At 38.3% G+C, this 17,060-nt stretch overlaps 2 protein-coding genes across 8 annotated transcripts in view; one reads left to right on the top strand and one right to left on the bottom strand.

Annotated features, from left to right (window-relative positions):
• LOC309625016 (peroxisomal succinyl-coenzyme A thioesterase-like) overlaps positions 1 to 16,701 on the bottom strand; it is a 42,162-nt gene extending 25,461 nt beyond the window's left edge. Inside the window, exons 1-4 of one of the 7 annotated variants that reach the window (XM_082383963.1) lie at positions 3,141 to 3,412; positions 2,656 to 2,701; positions 2,077 to 2,279; positions 15 to 1,297 (exon numbers count right to left, since the gene is read on the bottom strand). In XM_082383963.1, the coding sequence (XP_082240089.1) occupies positions 707 to 1,297; positions 2,077 to 2,279; positions 2,656 to 2,701; positions 3,141 to 3,269 (969 nt within the window). In that variant the 5' untranslated portion in view covers positions 3,270 to 3,412 and the 3' untranslated portion in view covers positions 15 to 706. The other 6 variants (XM_082383969.1, XM_082383962.1, XM_082383964.1 and 3 more) reach the window with 6 other exon arrangements.
• Positions 3,637 to 17,060, top strand: part of HEATR4 (HEAT repeat containing 4) — a 91,632-nt gene continuing 78,208 nt past the window's right edge. Inside the window, exon 1 of the mRNA XM_082383871.1 lies at positions 3,637 to 3,767. The gene's annotated coding sequence lies outside the window, so the exon portion shown is untranslated. The remainder of the gene's footprint in view (positions 3,768 to 17,060) is intronic.

Consider the following 17,060-nt stretch of genomic DNA (forward strand, 5'->3'; position numbering starts at 1 on the left):
ATCTCTTCAGATACACTTACACAATACTTTGTAGCCTTGATGTCAAAGAAAGTGATGATGATGCCTGTAAGAATGTCACAGTATGGTTTTCCAAAGTCTGTTCTTAGAGCCAGGAAGCAAAAAGGAAAATAGCTCATAGTCAACCACCTTTGGAACAGAGTTTTGACTTAACCATCTAGAGCCAGATGCTCCCCTTCTGACCGTAACTCCTCTCAGAGGATTCTTCTCTAATCTCCATGAGAAAAAGGTCAGTCTGGCTTTCCTTCTATCAACACCTCTCTGTATATTTTAGCCAAAGAAAATTCTACCCTGCTACCAGTAGTTGAACCAGTAGCAAACACTGAATGGCCATTCTCTCCCAGTGATGGAAAAAGTAGCCCAGTATTTGTTCAGCTTTAAATTTCATCTGTGCCTCAAAGTGTTAAGTAAAAAAATCTAGATGAAAACACAAATTTTAATAGTGGTGATACTTTTTACTATTTAGTATTGTATACTTCTAATTGAATCTTCTACAATAGGCATGTGTTACATTAGAAAAATTAATGACAAAATTAATCTCAAAAAAGTTACCTAAAATATTGCATTAATACCAATGACATGAATTTAGTGTTATCCAGGGGACAAGTGATTCACATAAGATTATTAAACACTAAAATCTGACCTTGAATCTCTCCTGTCAATAACAGACCAATTACAATTTGGGGCATTACAATTTGGGACAGGCTCCAAGGTGTTTGGTGAAGAAGGTTAGAATTTGCTTCCAAGCATCTACCTGGGCCTTAGAATGAGCCCTGGGCTCCCCACCCCAGATCACAGGTTTGTCCAATAATTTGTGTAGGGAAGCTGGGCACATGGGGAAGTAAGGAGGCTCAATGTAATGCCCAGTCCCAGGGTAAGAGATGATCTGGGGTTTTTCCTTTCCATGGGCCTGTAACCGTTCAGAGGCTATCTGGGCGTATAACTCACTCCTCCAGTTATGGTCATCCTGACCAACAATGAAGAGGATGGGCCCCTGGGCCTTCTCTATTGGAATCATGCAGGGGTTCTCACATCCCCCTACAATATCATTCCTTATATCCACAATGTCCAGGAGGCCTGAAAAAGCTACCTTCATTCTCCTCAGGTCATGGCCCAGTGGTGGAATGCTATTCTCCTTGTAGTATATGGCTTTGTTTCCATTGAAGCCAGATCCATTGATGGAAACTGTGGCTGAGATGTTCTTCAAAAATGAGGCCATGGAGAGACAAATATCAGCCCCTAAAGAAATGCCCAGAAGTCCAATGCCAGGGCCCTTTACCTGGAAGAAAAGAAGGGACAAGAGTCAAAAGTCAAGAACCTACCCAACAGAAAAATGTTTTTCTAAATGCAACTAGAGATGCTGCTAGCTTTAATTTGTGAATTGGCCACAAGAGACTCAACCTCAGCTGACAGAGTTTCTTTCCATGCAGAGACTATCTTGCTGGACACATGGCAAACAAATCTTAAACTCACTGGCAAATTTGGGAATTGGTTACAAACTTCCAGAGAGTCATCCACTAGAGAATGCTGAGTCATTGGAGCCTGTCAATTTCAGAGCTTCATTCAGATTGAATTAAAGCATCAGTGTTCCTGGGCATCTGTGTGGAACCAAATTCTGTTCCAAGAAGTGAATATTTCATCAGACCCCATCTAAATATATATTGACAAATGATTAACTTTATAGAAACAAAGTAAAACTTCAGAGTCCAACTGAGTGGTTCTAAGCTTATGAAATGGGTGGACAAGTTTTGATCAAAATCTGAGAACATACTCTGCTATCAGAAAAATAAAGATTAAAAAGCATACAAAGCTAAAAATTTAGAAACTCCACTTGCAAAAGAAATTTTAATATTATTACATAATTCCCTAAAATAAAATATCACATGAATTTTACAGTGAATTCTGCAATATTAATCCATCTGACAGAGAAAGTGGAGTAGAAGAAATTTCTGTGAAAGAAGAATAGAGCAGCATCAATGCACCTGGCACAGGTGAGTGCAAAGTGACACCCTCTCTGGAGGTAGTTCTAGAGAGAATGATAAAGGACATTAGGAGAACCTGGGTGTGTTGAAGCATGTAGCACAGGGCTTCTTCAAAGTAGTCCAGGTGTATGGTGTCGAATTTCTTGGGAAGATCTTCAAAATCACAATAAGCTAGAGCCAACGTGGCAAAGCCATGGCCAGCCAGAAGGCTGGCCCGATATTCCAACAGGGCTCCTCCAACACCAAAGATGTCAATGATCCCTGGGAAAGGTCCTGGTCCTAGAGAAGGTAATATTATAAACAGAAGGTATTATATAATTTAAAGAAATTGCTTTCCTTTTAGAGAGCTTTCTAAAGTATTTAGTGGGTTCCCCGTGAATCAAAGGAAACGTTTTCCTGAGTCATCATTGACAAGGGATACAAGTTCCAAATTATCTCCAAGGTTCTAAGAATCTTTAGTTGTAAGGGAGGGTAACAAAGTCTAATGACTGCATCATGGAAGGAGGAATTTCACCTTTTAGACAGTGTTGAATTGCAGTGTTCTGTTACAGGATTGGACACAGAGTTAAGAAAACAAAGCTTTATATTGTGTTGCACCAACCCTTGGCGTTATTTTTGATTCAGATGTTTACTTAGAGGAAAGAAAAAGAAATACCTGGCGAGGCTACAGGTGAGGAAGGCAGTAAAGTCTGAAAAGTGATCTGTGGTAGAGAGGAACATGAAAAAGTGGGTAAGGGGCCCAATGTACCCAGGACACTACAGAAGGGAGACATGGCAATAGATTCCTTTGACCGTCATCGTTTAGTGTAAAAGCGATCAGCCGATGCCTGTAGAGATCTGTAGCGTAGTTATTAATAGCAAAGTGAACCTACCGACCCCATCCAGTCCTTTTGTTTTTATCTGCATAATAACAGTATCCACCTCATTGGGATAGTATAGAGATTAAAAGAGATAATGCAAGCAAAACGCGTAGCACAGTGCGGAACATATCAAAAGCCTCCAATGTGGCTGTCAGGTCGCTGATTTAGTCAACATCCACTTCTCTGACCGTGCTCCCAAGCCAAATTCCCTGGGAGGCGGTATCAGAAACCAAGGCAGCCCAGGGAACATGCTGTCGAGGTCCCAGCACCCCAGCCTTACCCGGCGGCAGGAAGAGCGTGGCGCGCACCCGGCCCGCGCGCACGGGCTCGCGCCGCACCCCGGGCGCCAGGAAGTCGCGCTCGTGCACCGCGCGGCCCAGGAGCCACTGGGCGTCAGGGTCGTGGCCATCGAGCACCTCCAGCTCCACGGCGAAGGGCGTCTGCACGTCCCGCTTCAGAAACCGCCAAAAAGGCTTCTCGGGCTCCAGAGCCCAGAGAAGCCCCATGGGCTCGAGCCCCGCGAAGCTGCCGCCCAGCGCGGGCGCGCGCTCCAGGTCCAGCTGGCCGTGGGCGTCGGCGCAGTAGCGCGCGTGGGCTCGGAAGAGCGCGTCCTTCTCGTCGCGCAGGGACGCGCGCAGCGTGACCGGCTGCCCCGGGGCCAGGCCGCGCACGGCGATGCGCACCGGCTCGTCCCAGCGGCAGCGGCCCGCCGGCTCCAGCGTCACTGTCACCGACATCCCCGGCGCACGGCCGCGGTCCCGACCCTCAGCGTGAAAGCGCAGGCGGCTGGCGGAGTTTTGCTTCAGGCCTGTTGGATCGCGCCGTGAGGCCCGACGGGGTCAGGCGTCGCCTGGCGCCGAGAAAGGCCCGTGGCTGAGCCGCCTCAGGAGGCGTCCTGGGGCTTCAGGTCAGTGGACCCCGCGTCCTCGACTCGTCTGAGGTAAAAGCGCCAGGTCGTTCTCTAGGCGCAGGGCGGGGCGTACCGGGATGTCCTGCTGTCCGGCTGTGGCGCCCAGCCCGCCCGCGTATACGCCTCTTCTCAAACCTCTCCCTCGTGGGAGTGAAACTTGTTGGGTATGGATTCGTGGTGAAACCAGAGCTGAATGACTTTAGGCAGAATACCAAGAATTCCAGCCTCCCCATGGAAAAGGACAACCTTTTTCCCCCCTAACTTTTAATGAGTTATACACACACAAAAAGTGAATAAATTATAAGTGTGTATTTTAATGAATTTCACAACCCGAACATACTTGGGGTAACCAAGCACAAGGATCCAGAAACATCATTACTTCTCTAGAAGCCACCCTCATTTCTGCTCCAGTCACTTTCCCTTCCCCAAGGTGCTCTATCCGAGTCCAACAAAACGGGCTAGTTTTTCCCAACTCTGCATTTTATGGTGATGAATCCTTCAGTGTGCCTTTTTTAGTGTCTGCTTTCGCTCAACATTCATTACGTTTGTGAGATTCATCGTTTTGTTGGGTGTAGTTGTAGATTGTTCATTATCACTGCCAAATAATATTTCATTTTGTGATCGTAAATGTATTTGACAATTTTATTGCCTATGGACATTTGGTAGTTTTCAGTTTAGGACTCTTAGGAATAGTGCTCTGAGCATTCAGTGAACATGTGTCCATTTTGATGGACATGTATGTGCGTTTCAGTGGAGTGAATACCTAGGAGTGGAATTGCTGTATTATAGAGAATAAGAATGTTCGGCCTTAGTAGATACTAAATGTCAAGCTTTTGAATGTCACGTTAGAAGCAATATAGGTATAATGTTCAGGGATGTCCAGCATTTTATATATAGTATAGTAATGGCTACTCTTTAGCAATGTCCCACCTGTTATACATACAAAATTTAACAAGTTTATAAAACCCTGGGAGTATTTTTCAAACATTGGAAAGGAGGAACCTGAGGCTTGGAAAATGTTAAGCTGCTGAGGATTAGCCTCTAATAACTGTCAGAACCATGACTTAACTCCAAACGTGGAACTCAACAGTGAGCAGCAGCATTGCAGTGAAATATATTAGAATTCTACCTCTGAGTTCAGCACTGACTAGTTCTGAAGTCTTAAGTAAGTTTTTATCTTTTGGGGTTTAAGAGTTCTTGTGTGTAACGTGATGAAAGTCTCCTATATGGAGATAAAAGGTGATAGTGTATGTGAAAGTCTTAGAAGAATATTGGGAAGCAAAATGTCATGTTTGATTTCGTAGAGGCAGAGATTGAGCCCATGCAGTGTTTTGTTTCTCATGAGGTATTTGCCATAGGTTTGCATCCTGCTTTTTAAATTCTTTTTAAAGGAAAAAACATATTTTCCAAAGCAGATGTAAGCAATACTGAAACATTTACAGTGTGAATGATAGAGTCTTCTCTGTTCATTTGCTGCTTTCCCCTAAAGATGAGTGCATCCAACTAGATTTTGATTCTGAAGGTTTAAAGTAGGTACATATAGGGGAGTGTGAACATGCTACAGTACTATTCTTTTTGTTGTTGTTTGTTTGCTTTTTTAAATAAAAAAGTTATATACTTTCTATTATTTTCCCACTTCAACCACTTGTTTAAGATAAATTTTGATTTTTAAAATATTAATAGGCATTATTTTTGAAAAAGTTAACTTTTCAGTAAAATTCAACAGAAAGTATAGAGAATTCCCATATCCCCACTTTCCCTTCCCACACAATTTTCCCTATTATTAATATTTTGCGTTAGTGTGGCATATTTGTTACAGTGGATGGACCAATATTGATACATTATTATTAACCGAAGTCTAAGTTAGGTTATATAGGCATACCTCCTTTTATTGCTCTTTGCAGATACTGAGTATTTTACAAATTGAAGGATTGTGGCAACCCTTCATCCAGCAAGTCTATCAACGTTATTTTCTCAACAGCATTATTTTTTAATTAAGGTGTATACATTGTTTTTTTAAGACATAATGCTATTGCACATTTAATAGACTACAGTACAGTGTAGACATAGCTTTTATATGCCCTGGGAAACATAAAAATTTGTGTGATTTGCTTTATTGTAGTGGTCTGAAACCAAACCTGCAGTATCTCGGAGGTATGCCTGTAAAAATTGACAAATGCATAATGTCATGTATCCATCACTACAGTATCATACAGAATAATTTCATTGACCTAAAAATTCTGTGTGCTTCACCTGTTCGTCCCCTCCTCCCATCCCCAGGTAACCACTGATATTTTTAGGTGTAGTTTTGCCAGAACATCATATAGTTGGAGTCATACAGCATGTAGCATTTTCATATTAGCTTCTTTCACTTAGCAATATGCATCTAAGCCTCTTCCATGTTTTTCTGAAGCCTGATATGTCATTTCTTTTTATTGCTGAATAACATTCTATTGTTTGGATGTATTATACAATAGAGTGATTGCTGGATCATATGCTGAAGCTATGTTTAGCTTTGTTAAAAATAGGTAACTGTCTTCCAAAGTGGCTGTACCATTTTGCATTTTCACCAGCAACAAATGAGAGTTCCTCTTGCTCCATATTCTCTCCAGCATTTAATTTTGTCAGTATTTTAGAGTTCAGTCATTTTAATAGGTATGTAGTCGTATCTCATTGTTAATTTTAATTTGCAGTTCTGTAATGACATATGATGTTGAGCATCTTTTCATATGCTTGTCATCCGTATATCTTCTTTGGTGAGGTATCCATATCTTTTGCCCATTTTTTAAACATTGAAGAATAATTGACCTACAACATTATGTTAGTGCCAGGTGCACAACATAGGCACTCAGTATTTCTGTACGTTACAAAATGTACATAGGTCTAGTTATCATCTCTCACCATACAAAGTTATTACAATATTATTGACTATATTCCCCATGCTGTACATTTCATCCCTGTGACTCAAGTATTTTGTAATGAAAGTGTGTACCTTAATGTCCCTCGCTTCTTTCACTGAACTACCTACCCCCTCCCCCTTGGCAACCACCTGTTTCTTCTCTGTATCTGTGAGTCTGTTTCTGTCTTGTTTTGTTTTGTTTTTTAGATTCCACATATAAGTGAAATCATATGGTATTTGTCTTTCTCCGTCTGATATATTTCACTTAGTAAAATACCCTCTAGGTCCATCCATGTATTGTAAGTAGCAAGATTTCAATCTTTTTTATGGCTCAGTAATACGTGTGTGTGTGTGTGTGTGTATATATATACATATACATATATACATGCATATATCACGTCTTCTTTATCCATTCATCTATTCATGGGCACTTAGGTTGCTTCCATATCTTGTTTATTATAAATCCTGCTACAATGAACATCGGGGTGCATATATCTTTTTCAATTAGTGTTTTTGTTTTCTTTGGAAAAAACACCCAGAAGTGGAATTGCTGGATCATATGGGTGTTCTGTTTTTATTTTTGAGGAACCTCCATACTGTTTTCCAGAGCAGCTGCACTAACTTATATTCCCACCAATGGTACATGAGGATTCACTTTCTCTGCATTCAAGCCAGCACTTGTTATTTGTTGTCTTTTTGATAATGGCCATTCTGCAAGTGTGAGGTGATATCTCACTGTGGGTTTGATTTTCATTTCCCTGATGGCTAGTGATGTTGAGCATCTTTTTTATGTGCCTGGTGGGTATCTGTATGTCTTCTTTGGAAAAATGTCTATGCAAGTCCTCTGCCCATTTTTTTTTTAATCAGGCTGTTTGTTTTTGTCATGTTGTGTTGTATGAGTTCTTTGTCTATTTTGGCTGTTAACCCCTTATCAGATATATTGTGTGCAAATATCTTCTCCCATTCAATAGGGTGCCTTTTCATTTTGTTGATAGTTTCCTTTTCTGTGCAAAAGCTTTTTAATTTGATATAGTTCCATTTGTTTATTTTTGCTCTGTTTCCCTTGTGTGAAGAGACATATAAAAAAAAATTGCTAGGACCAATGACAAAGAGCATACTGTCTATGTTTTCTTCCAGGAGTTTTATGGTTTCAGGTATTATGTTTAAGTCTTTAATCCATTTTGAGTTTATTATTGTATATGGTGTGAGAAAGTAGTCCAGTTTGATTCTTCTGCAGGTAGCTGACCAGTTTTTCCAATACCATTTATTGAATAGATTGTCTTTTCCCACTGTATATTCTTGCATCCTCTGTCATAGGTAAATTGACCACATAAGCATGAGTTTATTCCTGGGCTTTCTCTTCTGTTTCATTGATCTATGTGTGTATTTTTATGCCAGTACCATGCTGTTTTGATGACTGTAGCTTTGTAGTTTAGTTTAAAATCAGGGAGCATGATACCTCCACCTTTGTTCTACTTGTTCAACATTGCTTTGGCTATTTAGGGTCTTTTGTATTTCCATAAAAAGTTTAGGATTATTTGTTCTAGTTTTGTGAAAAATGCCATTGATATTTTGATAGATTGCAGTGAATCTGTAGATTGTTTTGGGTAGTATGGACATTTTAAGGATATTAATTATTTTTAAAAAGTACCTGAAACTAACACAACATTGTAAATCAACTGTACTCCAATTAAAATTTTTAAAAATGAAGATATTAATTCTTCCAATCCATGAGCACTGTATTTATTTGTATTTATTTTTATCATTTTCAATTTATTTCCTCAATGTCTTATGGTTTTCAGAGTATAGGTCTTTCATGTCTTTGATTAAATTTATTACCATGTATTTTATTCTTTTTGATGCAGTTGTAACTGGGATTGTTTTTACATTTCTCTTTCTAATAGTTTGTTGTTAGTGTATAGAAAAGCAACAGATTTCTTTTTTTAAAAAATTTATTTATTATTTTTGGCTGTGTTGGGCCTTCATTGCTGCATACAGGCTTTCTCTAGTTGCGGCGAGCGGGAGCTACTCTTTGTTGCAGTGTGTGGCACGCGGGCTCAGTAGTTGTGGCTCACAGGCTCTAGAGCACAGGCTCAGTAGTTGTGGCTCACGGGCTTAGTTGCTCCGCGGCATGTGGGATCTTCCCGGACCAGGGATCGAACCTGTGTCCCCTGCATTGGCAGGTGGATTCTCAACCACTGCACCACCAGGGAAGCCCAGCAACAGATTTCTGTATATTAATTTTTAAATTTTTATTTTATGTTGGAATATAGTTGATCAACAATGTTGTGTTAGTTTCAGGTGTACAGCAAAGTGATTCAGTTATACGTATACATATATCTATTCTTTTTCAAATTCTTTTCCCATTTAGGTTGTTAAAGAATATTGAGCAGAGTTCCCTGTGCTATACAGTAGGTCCTTGTTGGTTATCTATCTATCTATCTATTTATTTATTTATTTTTAGCTGCGTTGGGTCTTCGTTGCTGCACGTGGGCTTTCTCTGGTTGCAGTGAGCAGGGGCTGCTCTTTGTTGTGGTGCACTGGCTTCTCCTTGCGGTGGCTTCTCTTGTTTCAGAGTACAGACACTAGGCCACGGGCTTCAGTAGTTGTGGCACGTGGGCTCAGTAGTTGTGGCTCGTGGGTTGTAGAGCTCAGGCTCAGTAGTTGTGGCTCAAGGGCTTAGTTTCTCCGTGGCATGTGGGATCTTCCCTGACCAGGGCTTGAACCCGTGTCCCCTGCATTGGCAGGTGGATTTTTAACCACTGTGCCACCACAGAAGTCCTGGTTATCTATTTTAAATATAGCAGTGTGTACATGTCAATCCCCAAATTATTTTGTATCCTGAAACTTTTTTTACTGAATTTAATTATAAGTTCTAATAGTTTTTTTGGTGGCGTCTTTACAGTTTTCTGTATATAGTATCATGTCATCTGCAAACAGTGAGTTTTACTTCTTTCCAGTTTGGATGCCTTTTATTTCTTTTTCTTGTCTGATTGCTGTAGCTAGGAATTCCAATACTGTGTTGAATAAAAGTGGAAAGAGTTGGCATCCTTGTCTTGTTTCCTGATCTTAGAAGAAAAGCTTTCAGCTTTTGAACATTGAGTATGATGTTACATTATACATGAGTATGATGTTGCATTGTACATGAGTATGATGTTGCATCATACATGAGTATGATGCAGCATTAGCTGCAGCTTGTCATATATGGTTTTTGTTATGCTGAGGTATGTTCCCTCTATACCTACATTGTTGAGAGTTTTTATCATAAATGGATGTTGAGAGAAAAGGTTTTCCTGCATATATTGAGATGATCATGTCATTTTTATTTCAATTTATTAATGTGGGATATCACATTGATTGATTTGTTGATACTGACCTGTCCTTGCATCCCTAGGATAAATCCCACTTGATTGTGGTGTATGATCTTTTTAATGTGTCATTGACTTCAGCCTGCTAATATTTTGTTTGGGATATTTACATCTATGTTCATCAGCCATAGTGGCTTTTCTTTTTCTTTTTTTTTTGGTGGTGTCTTTGTCTGGTTTTAACAGGGTGATACTGGCCTGTAGAATGTGTTCGGAAACGTTTACTTTGAACTTTTCAATTTTTTGGAATAGTTTGAGAATGATAGGTGTTAACTTTTGTTTACTATTTGGTAAAATTTTTATTACTGACTCTATTTCATTATTGGTAATCAGTCTGTTTATATATTCTATTTCTTCCTGATTCAGCCTTGGGAGATTGTATTTCCTAGGAATATATCCAGTTCTTATAGGTTGCCCATTTTATTGGCATATTATTGTAGTTATCTTGTATGATCCTTTGTATCCTTGTTTTTTACCCATTCAGCTGCTCTATGTATTCTGATTGGAGCATTTAGTCCATTTACATTTAAAGTAATTATTGATAGGTGTGTACTTATTGCCATTTTGTTAATTGTATTCTGGTTGGTTTTTGTAGTTGTTTTTCGTTTCTTCTTTCTCTCTTCCTTTGTGATTTGATGACTATATTTAGTGTTATGTTTAGATTCCTTTCTTTTGTGCGTGTGTGTATCTCTTATAGAATTTTGTTTGTGTGGGCCAGGAGGTTTATTTATAGAAATCTACATATATATGTGATTATTTTAAGTTTCTGATCTCTTAATTTCAGACACATTTTAACCACTCTGCATTTTCACTCTCCCCACCTCACCCCACTGTTTACTGTTTGTGACATCATATTTTATATCCTTTTGTTTTGTGTGTATCTTAACTACTTATTGTGGATATATTAGGTGATTTGACTACTTTGTCTTTTAACCTTGCTTTATTAGTGGTTGAACTTGTACATTTACTGTGCCTTTACAAATGACATTTTTTCTTTCATACTTTTAACATTTCTAGTTGTGGCCTATTCTTTTCTACTTAGAGAAGTTTTTTTTAACATTATTTTCTAAAGTAGTTTAGTGGTCCTGAACTTTTATAGTTTTTTCTTGTCTTTAAAACTCTTTATCTCTCCTTCAAATCTGAGTGATGGCCTTGCTGGGTATTCTTGATTGTAGGTTTTTTCCTTTCATCATTTTAAATATATCATGCTGTTCCCTTCTGGTCTGCATATTTCTGCTGAAAAGTCAGGTGACATTTTTATGGGAGTTCTCTTGTATGTTACTAGTTGCTTTTCCCTTGCTGCTTTTTAGTACTGAATTTTAAAAGTTCTTTATATATTCTAGATACAAGTCACTAACATATATGTGATTTGGAAATATTTCTTACCATTCTGTGAGCTGTCTTTTCAATTTTTTAATGGTATCCTTTGATGCATAAAGGTTTTCAATTTTGATGTCCAATTCATTTATTTTTTCTTTTGTTGCTTATACTTTGATGTCAAACCATTATCTAATCCAAGGTTACAGAGATTTACTTCTATATTTTCTTCTAAGAATTCTGTAGTTTTAGCTCTTACATTTATGTCTTTGATCCATTTTGAGTTAATTTTTGTGTTTGCTGTGAGGTAGGATTGAAATTCATTCTTTACATATGGATATCCTGTTGTGTCAACACAATTTGTTGAAAAGACCATTCTTTCTCCCTTGAATTTTCTTGTCAAAAACCAACTGACTGTAAATGTAAGGATTTATTTCTGGAATCTTATTTCTATTCCATTGATCTTTTTGTCTGTCCTTATGTATGTATCACATTGTTTTAATTACTGTTGCTTTCTAGTAAGTTTTAAAATTGGGAATTGTGAGTCTTCCAGTTTTATTCTTTTTTGTCAAGATTATGGGTTTCTTGAGTTTCCATAGGAATTTTAAGATCAACTTATCAGTTTATACAAAGAAGCCAGCTGGAATTTTGATGGAGATTGCATTGAATCTGTAGATCAATTTGCAGAGCATGTTAGTTTGCCAGGTCTGCCAGCCACAGATAGGGTGGCTATAACAACAGAAATTTATTTTCTCACAATTTTGGAGGCTAGAAATCAAGATCAAGGTGTCAGCAGTTTCTTTTTTCCTGGGGGTCATGAGGGAAGAGTCTGTTCCAGGACTCTCTCCTTGGCTTGTGGATGACCATCTTCTCCTTGTATCTGCACATGGTGTTTTCTCATACATATTTGTATCCTAATCTCCTCTTATTATAAGGACACCAGTCATATTGGACTATGGGCCACGCATATGACCTCATTTACCTTAATTACCTCTTTAAAGGCCTTATTTTCAAATACAGTCACATTCTGTTGTACTAGGGATTTGAACTTCAACATATGAATTTTGGGGAGCCACAATTCAGCCCATAATAGGGAGTACTGCCATCTTAACATAGACTAAGTTAACTCAGACTTAATATTAAGTCTTTTGATCCATGAAATGGGATGTCTTTCCATTTCTTAGGTCTTCATTATTTTTATTCAGCAATGTTTTGTAGTTTTAGGATCTGCTTTTGAGAAAACCCAAACATAAATGCTCTCAGATTTAGAAGATAAATTTCCTGTATTTTCTTCAAATACTTTTATCCTTTATATTTTGAAGTGATCTTATTAAGTGCAACAAGTTTAGAGTTGCTATATCTTTTTGGTGAATTGAACTTTTAAAAAATCATCATGGTCTCCTTTACCTATAATAATACTTGTCTGCTTTGAGCTCATTTGGACTGATGTTAATACAGCAACACAAGTTTTATTTTTTGTTAGTATTTGCCTGATGTGCCTTTTCTGTTTTCCCTTTTTAATTTTTTAAAAAACATTTTTACGTAGTTGGTATATCTCCAAGTAATGGCCACAGCTAATTTTTAAAAAAATCCAGTCTCACAATCCACTTATGTTAACAGGGAAGTTTGATCCATAGATAATTATTGTGATTACTGATATATTCAGATATTTCTACCATTTTATTGTGTACTTTCTCTATGCTTCTTTTGTATTTCTTTCTTGCCCTCTTTTGGATTTGATGAGGTTTTCCTTTTTTTATTGGGTTCTCTTCTATTCATTTGTAATTAAACATTCTTTTCTCTTAGTAGTTACTTTTGAATTTTTGAAAAGGTAACTGTTAATTTAATGGCTATTCTTGAAATGTTAACAGAGTGGACAGTTAGTATCTTTATCTTTCTCTCAAATATGACAAAGACCATAGAATACACTTGTCCCTCAGTATCCAGTTGGTTTCAGGACCCCCAAGGATACCCAAATCTGCAGATGCTCAAGCCCTTATATAAAATGGAATAGTATTTGCATATAACCTATGAATATTCTCCCATATAGTTTAAATCATCTCTAGATTATTTATAATACTTAATATAATACAAATAGTTGTAAATACAATGTGAAAGCTATGTAAATAGTTACCTGCACATGGCAAATTCAAGTTTAGCTTTTGGGAACTTTCTGGAATTTTTTTTTCCTGAATAGTTTTGATCTGCAGTTGGTTGAATCCACAGATGCGGAACTCATGTATTTGGAGGGCTGATTGTACTTTAACTCTGATCACCCTTTTCATTTTTCATATTATTGTTGCTTCCTGTTTCTATGTCTTTAGTGTCTGCTTTTATTTTTTATCAGTGCCTTCTTTCTTTCATTGATAAGGTTACATTTTAAAAAATTTATTGAGTTGAATGATTAGTTCTTCTGTTTTGTTTTTGTTTTATACTAATAAGTTTATTTAGGGCTATACTTTTCCTCTGAACACCAATATGGCTACATGTGTGATGGTTTTATATGCAGTACTGTTGACCCTTGAACACCTCAGGGTTTAGGGGTACCAACCCCCCATGCAGTCAAAAATCTGAGTATAACTTTATAGCTTTCCATCTTTGTCTGTGGTTCTGCATCCACAGATTCAACCAAGAGTGGGTTTATTGAAAAATGCCATGTATAAATGGACCCATGCAGTTCAAACTCTTGATATTCAAGGATTAACTATTTTCATTATTGTTTCATCATAACTTAAAGATAGTTTTTAGCTTCCTTTAGCTCCTTTTTAATCCAAGTTATTTAGAAGCAGCTTTTGTATAAATTGAAATTTTTAATTTTTTCTGAAGTAATTTCCACATTGTAATAAGTATAAACATAGGAAAGAACTTAAAATGCAAATCAGAAGTCTTCTTTTCCTCCCCTCCTCTGTCACAAAGTCTCATGTTCATTGAGCAACCTCTTTTAACTATCTCTATTTTCTGTTTTCACTTCTTTTTATGGTTACCTCCATTATATTAGACACTATGCCTCTTTCTCTATTTCATTTATTTATTTATTTATTTATTTATGGTTGCATTGGGTCTTTGTTGCTGTGCATGGGCTTTCTCTGGTTGTGGAGAGCGGGGGCTACTCTTCGTTGCGGTGCACAAGCTTCTCATTGGGTGGCTTCTCTTGTTGTGGAGCATGGGCTCTAGGTGCGCGGATTTCAGTATTGTGGCATGCGGGCTCACTAGTTGTGGCTTGTGGGCTCTAGAGCACAGGCCCAGTAGTTGTGACGCACAGGCTTAGTTGCTCTGCGGCGTGTGGGATCTTCCCGGACCAGGGCTCAAACCCGTGTTCCTTGCATTGGCAGGCGGGTTCTTAACCACTGTGCCACCAGGGAAGCCCTCTTTCTCTATTTCTTAATTTTTTCATTTTAGAATTGTTCACTGTCTCATGAACATTCTACTTACTCTTTCTTCTTCCTCCCAGTTTTTGATAAATGTATTAGTATTTTTGGCTCTTCTTTTGGTTTCATTTATAATTTTAAATAATATATTTAAGTCTTTATTTCTTGTTTCATCACCTTTCAATTAAATCTATGACTTTAGAAGATAGAGGTATTAGCAACCCCTGTGTTTTCCCAAGTGTTTAAACTTCCACTTTTCATCTCTCCCAGAAAGGTGTTAATGCTCCAAGTGGATTGTAACTTTTTGTTTATTTCTGATTTCCTTGTGTAGTATTTAGAGAATAAAGTCTGCATCATTTCTACTATTGAGACTTTGTTGAATTTTTTAATGTTTTGTACATTGTCAACTTCTATAAATATTCCAATAGTATTTGAAAAGAATATGTATTATCTGTCTGTTGGGAGCAAAGTTCCCTACTCTCTTTCTTGCTCTATCTTATCTAATCAAATTTATTATTTATGTAGTTCATATTATATACAGAGATTTACTTATTGTTTACCTTACATCTGTCAGTTTCTGAGAGTTTAAATACGTATATGATTATTGTAGAACTTTAAGTTTCTTATCGTATATCTAAAATGTTTGCTTTATGTATTTAAAACTATATTGTTAGGTATATAAATGTCTGTGACTATTCTGACGTCTTGCTGGATTGCGTATTTTATGAGTACGTGACTACCAGGAATAAAGACTATATTTCCCTACCTCCCTTGCAGCTTGATGTGGTCATGTAACAAAGTTCTGACCAATAGCAGAGAGGCAGATAGAATGTGAAAGTTTGGGAAAGTATTCTCAAGGGAGATAGTGTGCCCTTCCCCTCCCCCTTTCTTCTTCCTGTTGGCTGGAATCGTACATGATAGCTGGAGCTGGAGCAGCTAGCTTTCCTTATACCATGATGTGGAAGCTACTTAGTAAGGACAGCAGAGCTTGGGTGCCTGACACTGTAGAAAATAATCCTTGCCCTGTGCCCCTTACCTGCAATTTTTGTGAAGGAGAAATTAATTCTATCTTGTTTAACCCACTTTTGGGGGGATTTTCTGTCACTACCAACCATCTCTAACCTTAATGCTGTTTCTAAATTCTATTGTGATAGTTGGGCTCTGTATCCCAGCAAGTCTCATAAGACTAAGGAAACTGGACTAACTTAGAAAGGGGGTTCAGATGCTAGGCAGCCAAAGAAAAGATAAATTATCCACTTCATTATGATTGGTGCAAGGAGTTTGGGATGAACTACAAAGTTAGAGGGAACAGTTTTTTAAAAAGATCACCCTCACTTTTGACACCAATAGTAAGTTTGGGTGAGGCAAGGGTTCCCAAAACTACCCACAGTTTCAATAATTTTCCTAGAAGGACTCACTGAACACAATGAAAGCTACCATATCCCTGGTTATGACTTACTACAAGAAAAGATACATATGAAAATCAGCCAAGGGAAGATGTGTACAGGGCAGAGTCCAGGCATGTTCCTAACATGGAGCTTATGTTGTTTTCTCTTGTGAGGTCAAGACATGTTACTCTCCTGGCCTTGATGTGCAGTAATTTGCACAACCAGGAGGTTCACCTGAACCCCACTGTTCAGTTGTATTGGGGCTCCATTACGTAGGCATGATTGATTGATTGTCCACATGGTTGATCTCAGTCTTCAGTCTGCAGGTGGACTGACACCCAAAGCCCCCGCTCTAAATCACACTATTGGTCTTTCTGGTGTGGCCAGTCCCTACCCTAAGGTGTGGGCAGCCCCCACCCTAAATCATCCAGTGTGACCCAAGGCCCCCGAGCAAAGATACTGCTTTCAGGCATAACATTCCAGAAGCCTAGAGATCACCTTCTAGTAGCCAAGGGTAATGACCAGCTCTCTTGTTTGGTAGTGCTAATTCTTCAATACACAACTGGACATTTTTAACGGCTTTCTCTTCATTTCTGTATAGAGCCTTTTAATCTGAAGCCAGAAGTTGTCTACATATACTCAGCCTCATCTTCTGTGACCACATGCATCCTGAGTGCATAATGACTTTATACTGTGGCTGTGTCTTCTCTTATTCTGAATTCTTAAATCTAAGTAAACTTGGTGCTGGGTGAAGCCTATTCTGTTTTGTAAATTTGTTAATCCAAAACCAAGACCATTGCTGCTAGTAGAGCAGAGTGTGTGTTACAATCTTCTATGCCTTTTTTCTCACACATTTCCCACCTCTTGCTTCAGCAAATTGTGAGAGATTTTAAGTCTTCCTTCCGAATCCCTAATTTGGCTATTGGTCGTGTCCATTTTGTTTTTCAGCTCAT

Source organism: Balaenoptera borealis (genome assembly GCF_965194805.1).
Source record: "Balaenoptera borealis genome assembly, chromosome: 3".
NCBI lineage: Eukaryota > Metazoa > Chordata > Mammalia > Artiodactyla > Balaenopteridae > Balaenoptera > Balaenoptera borealis.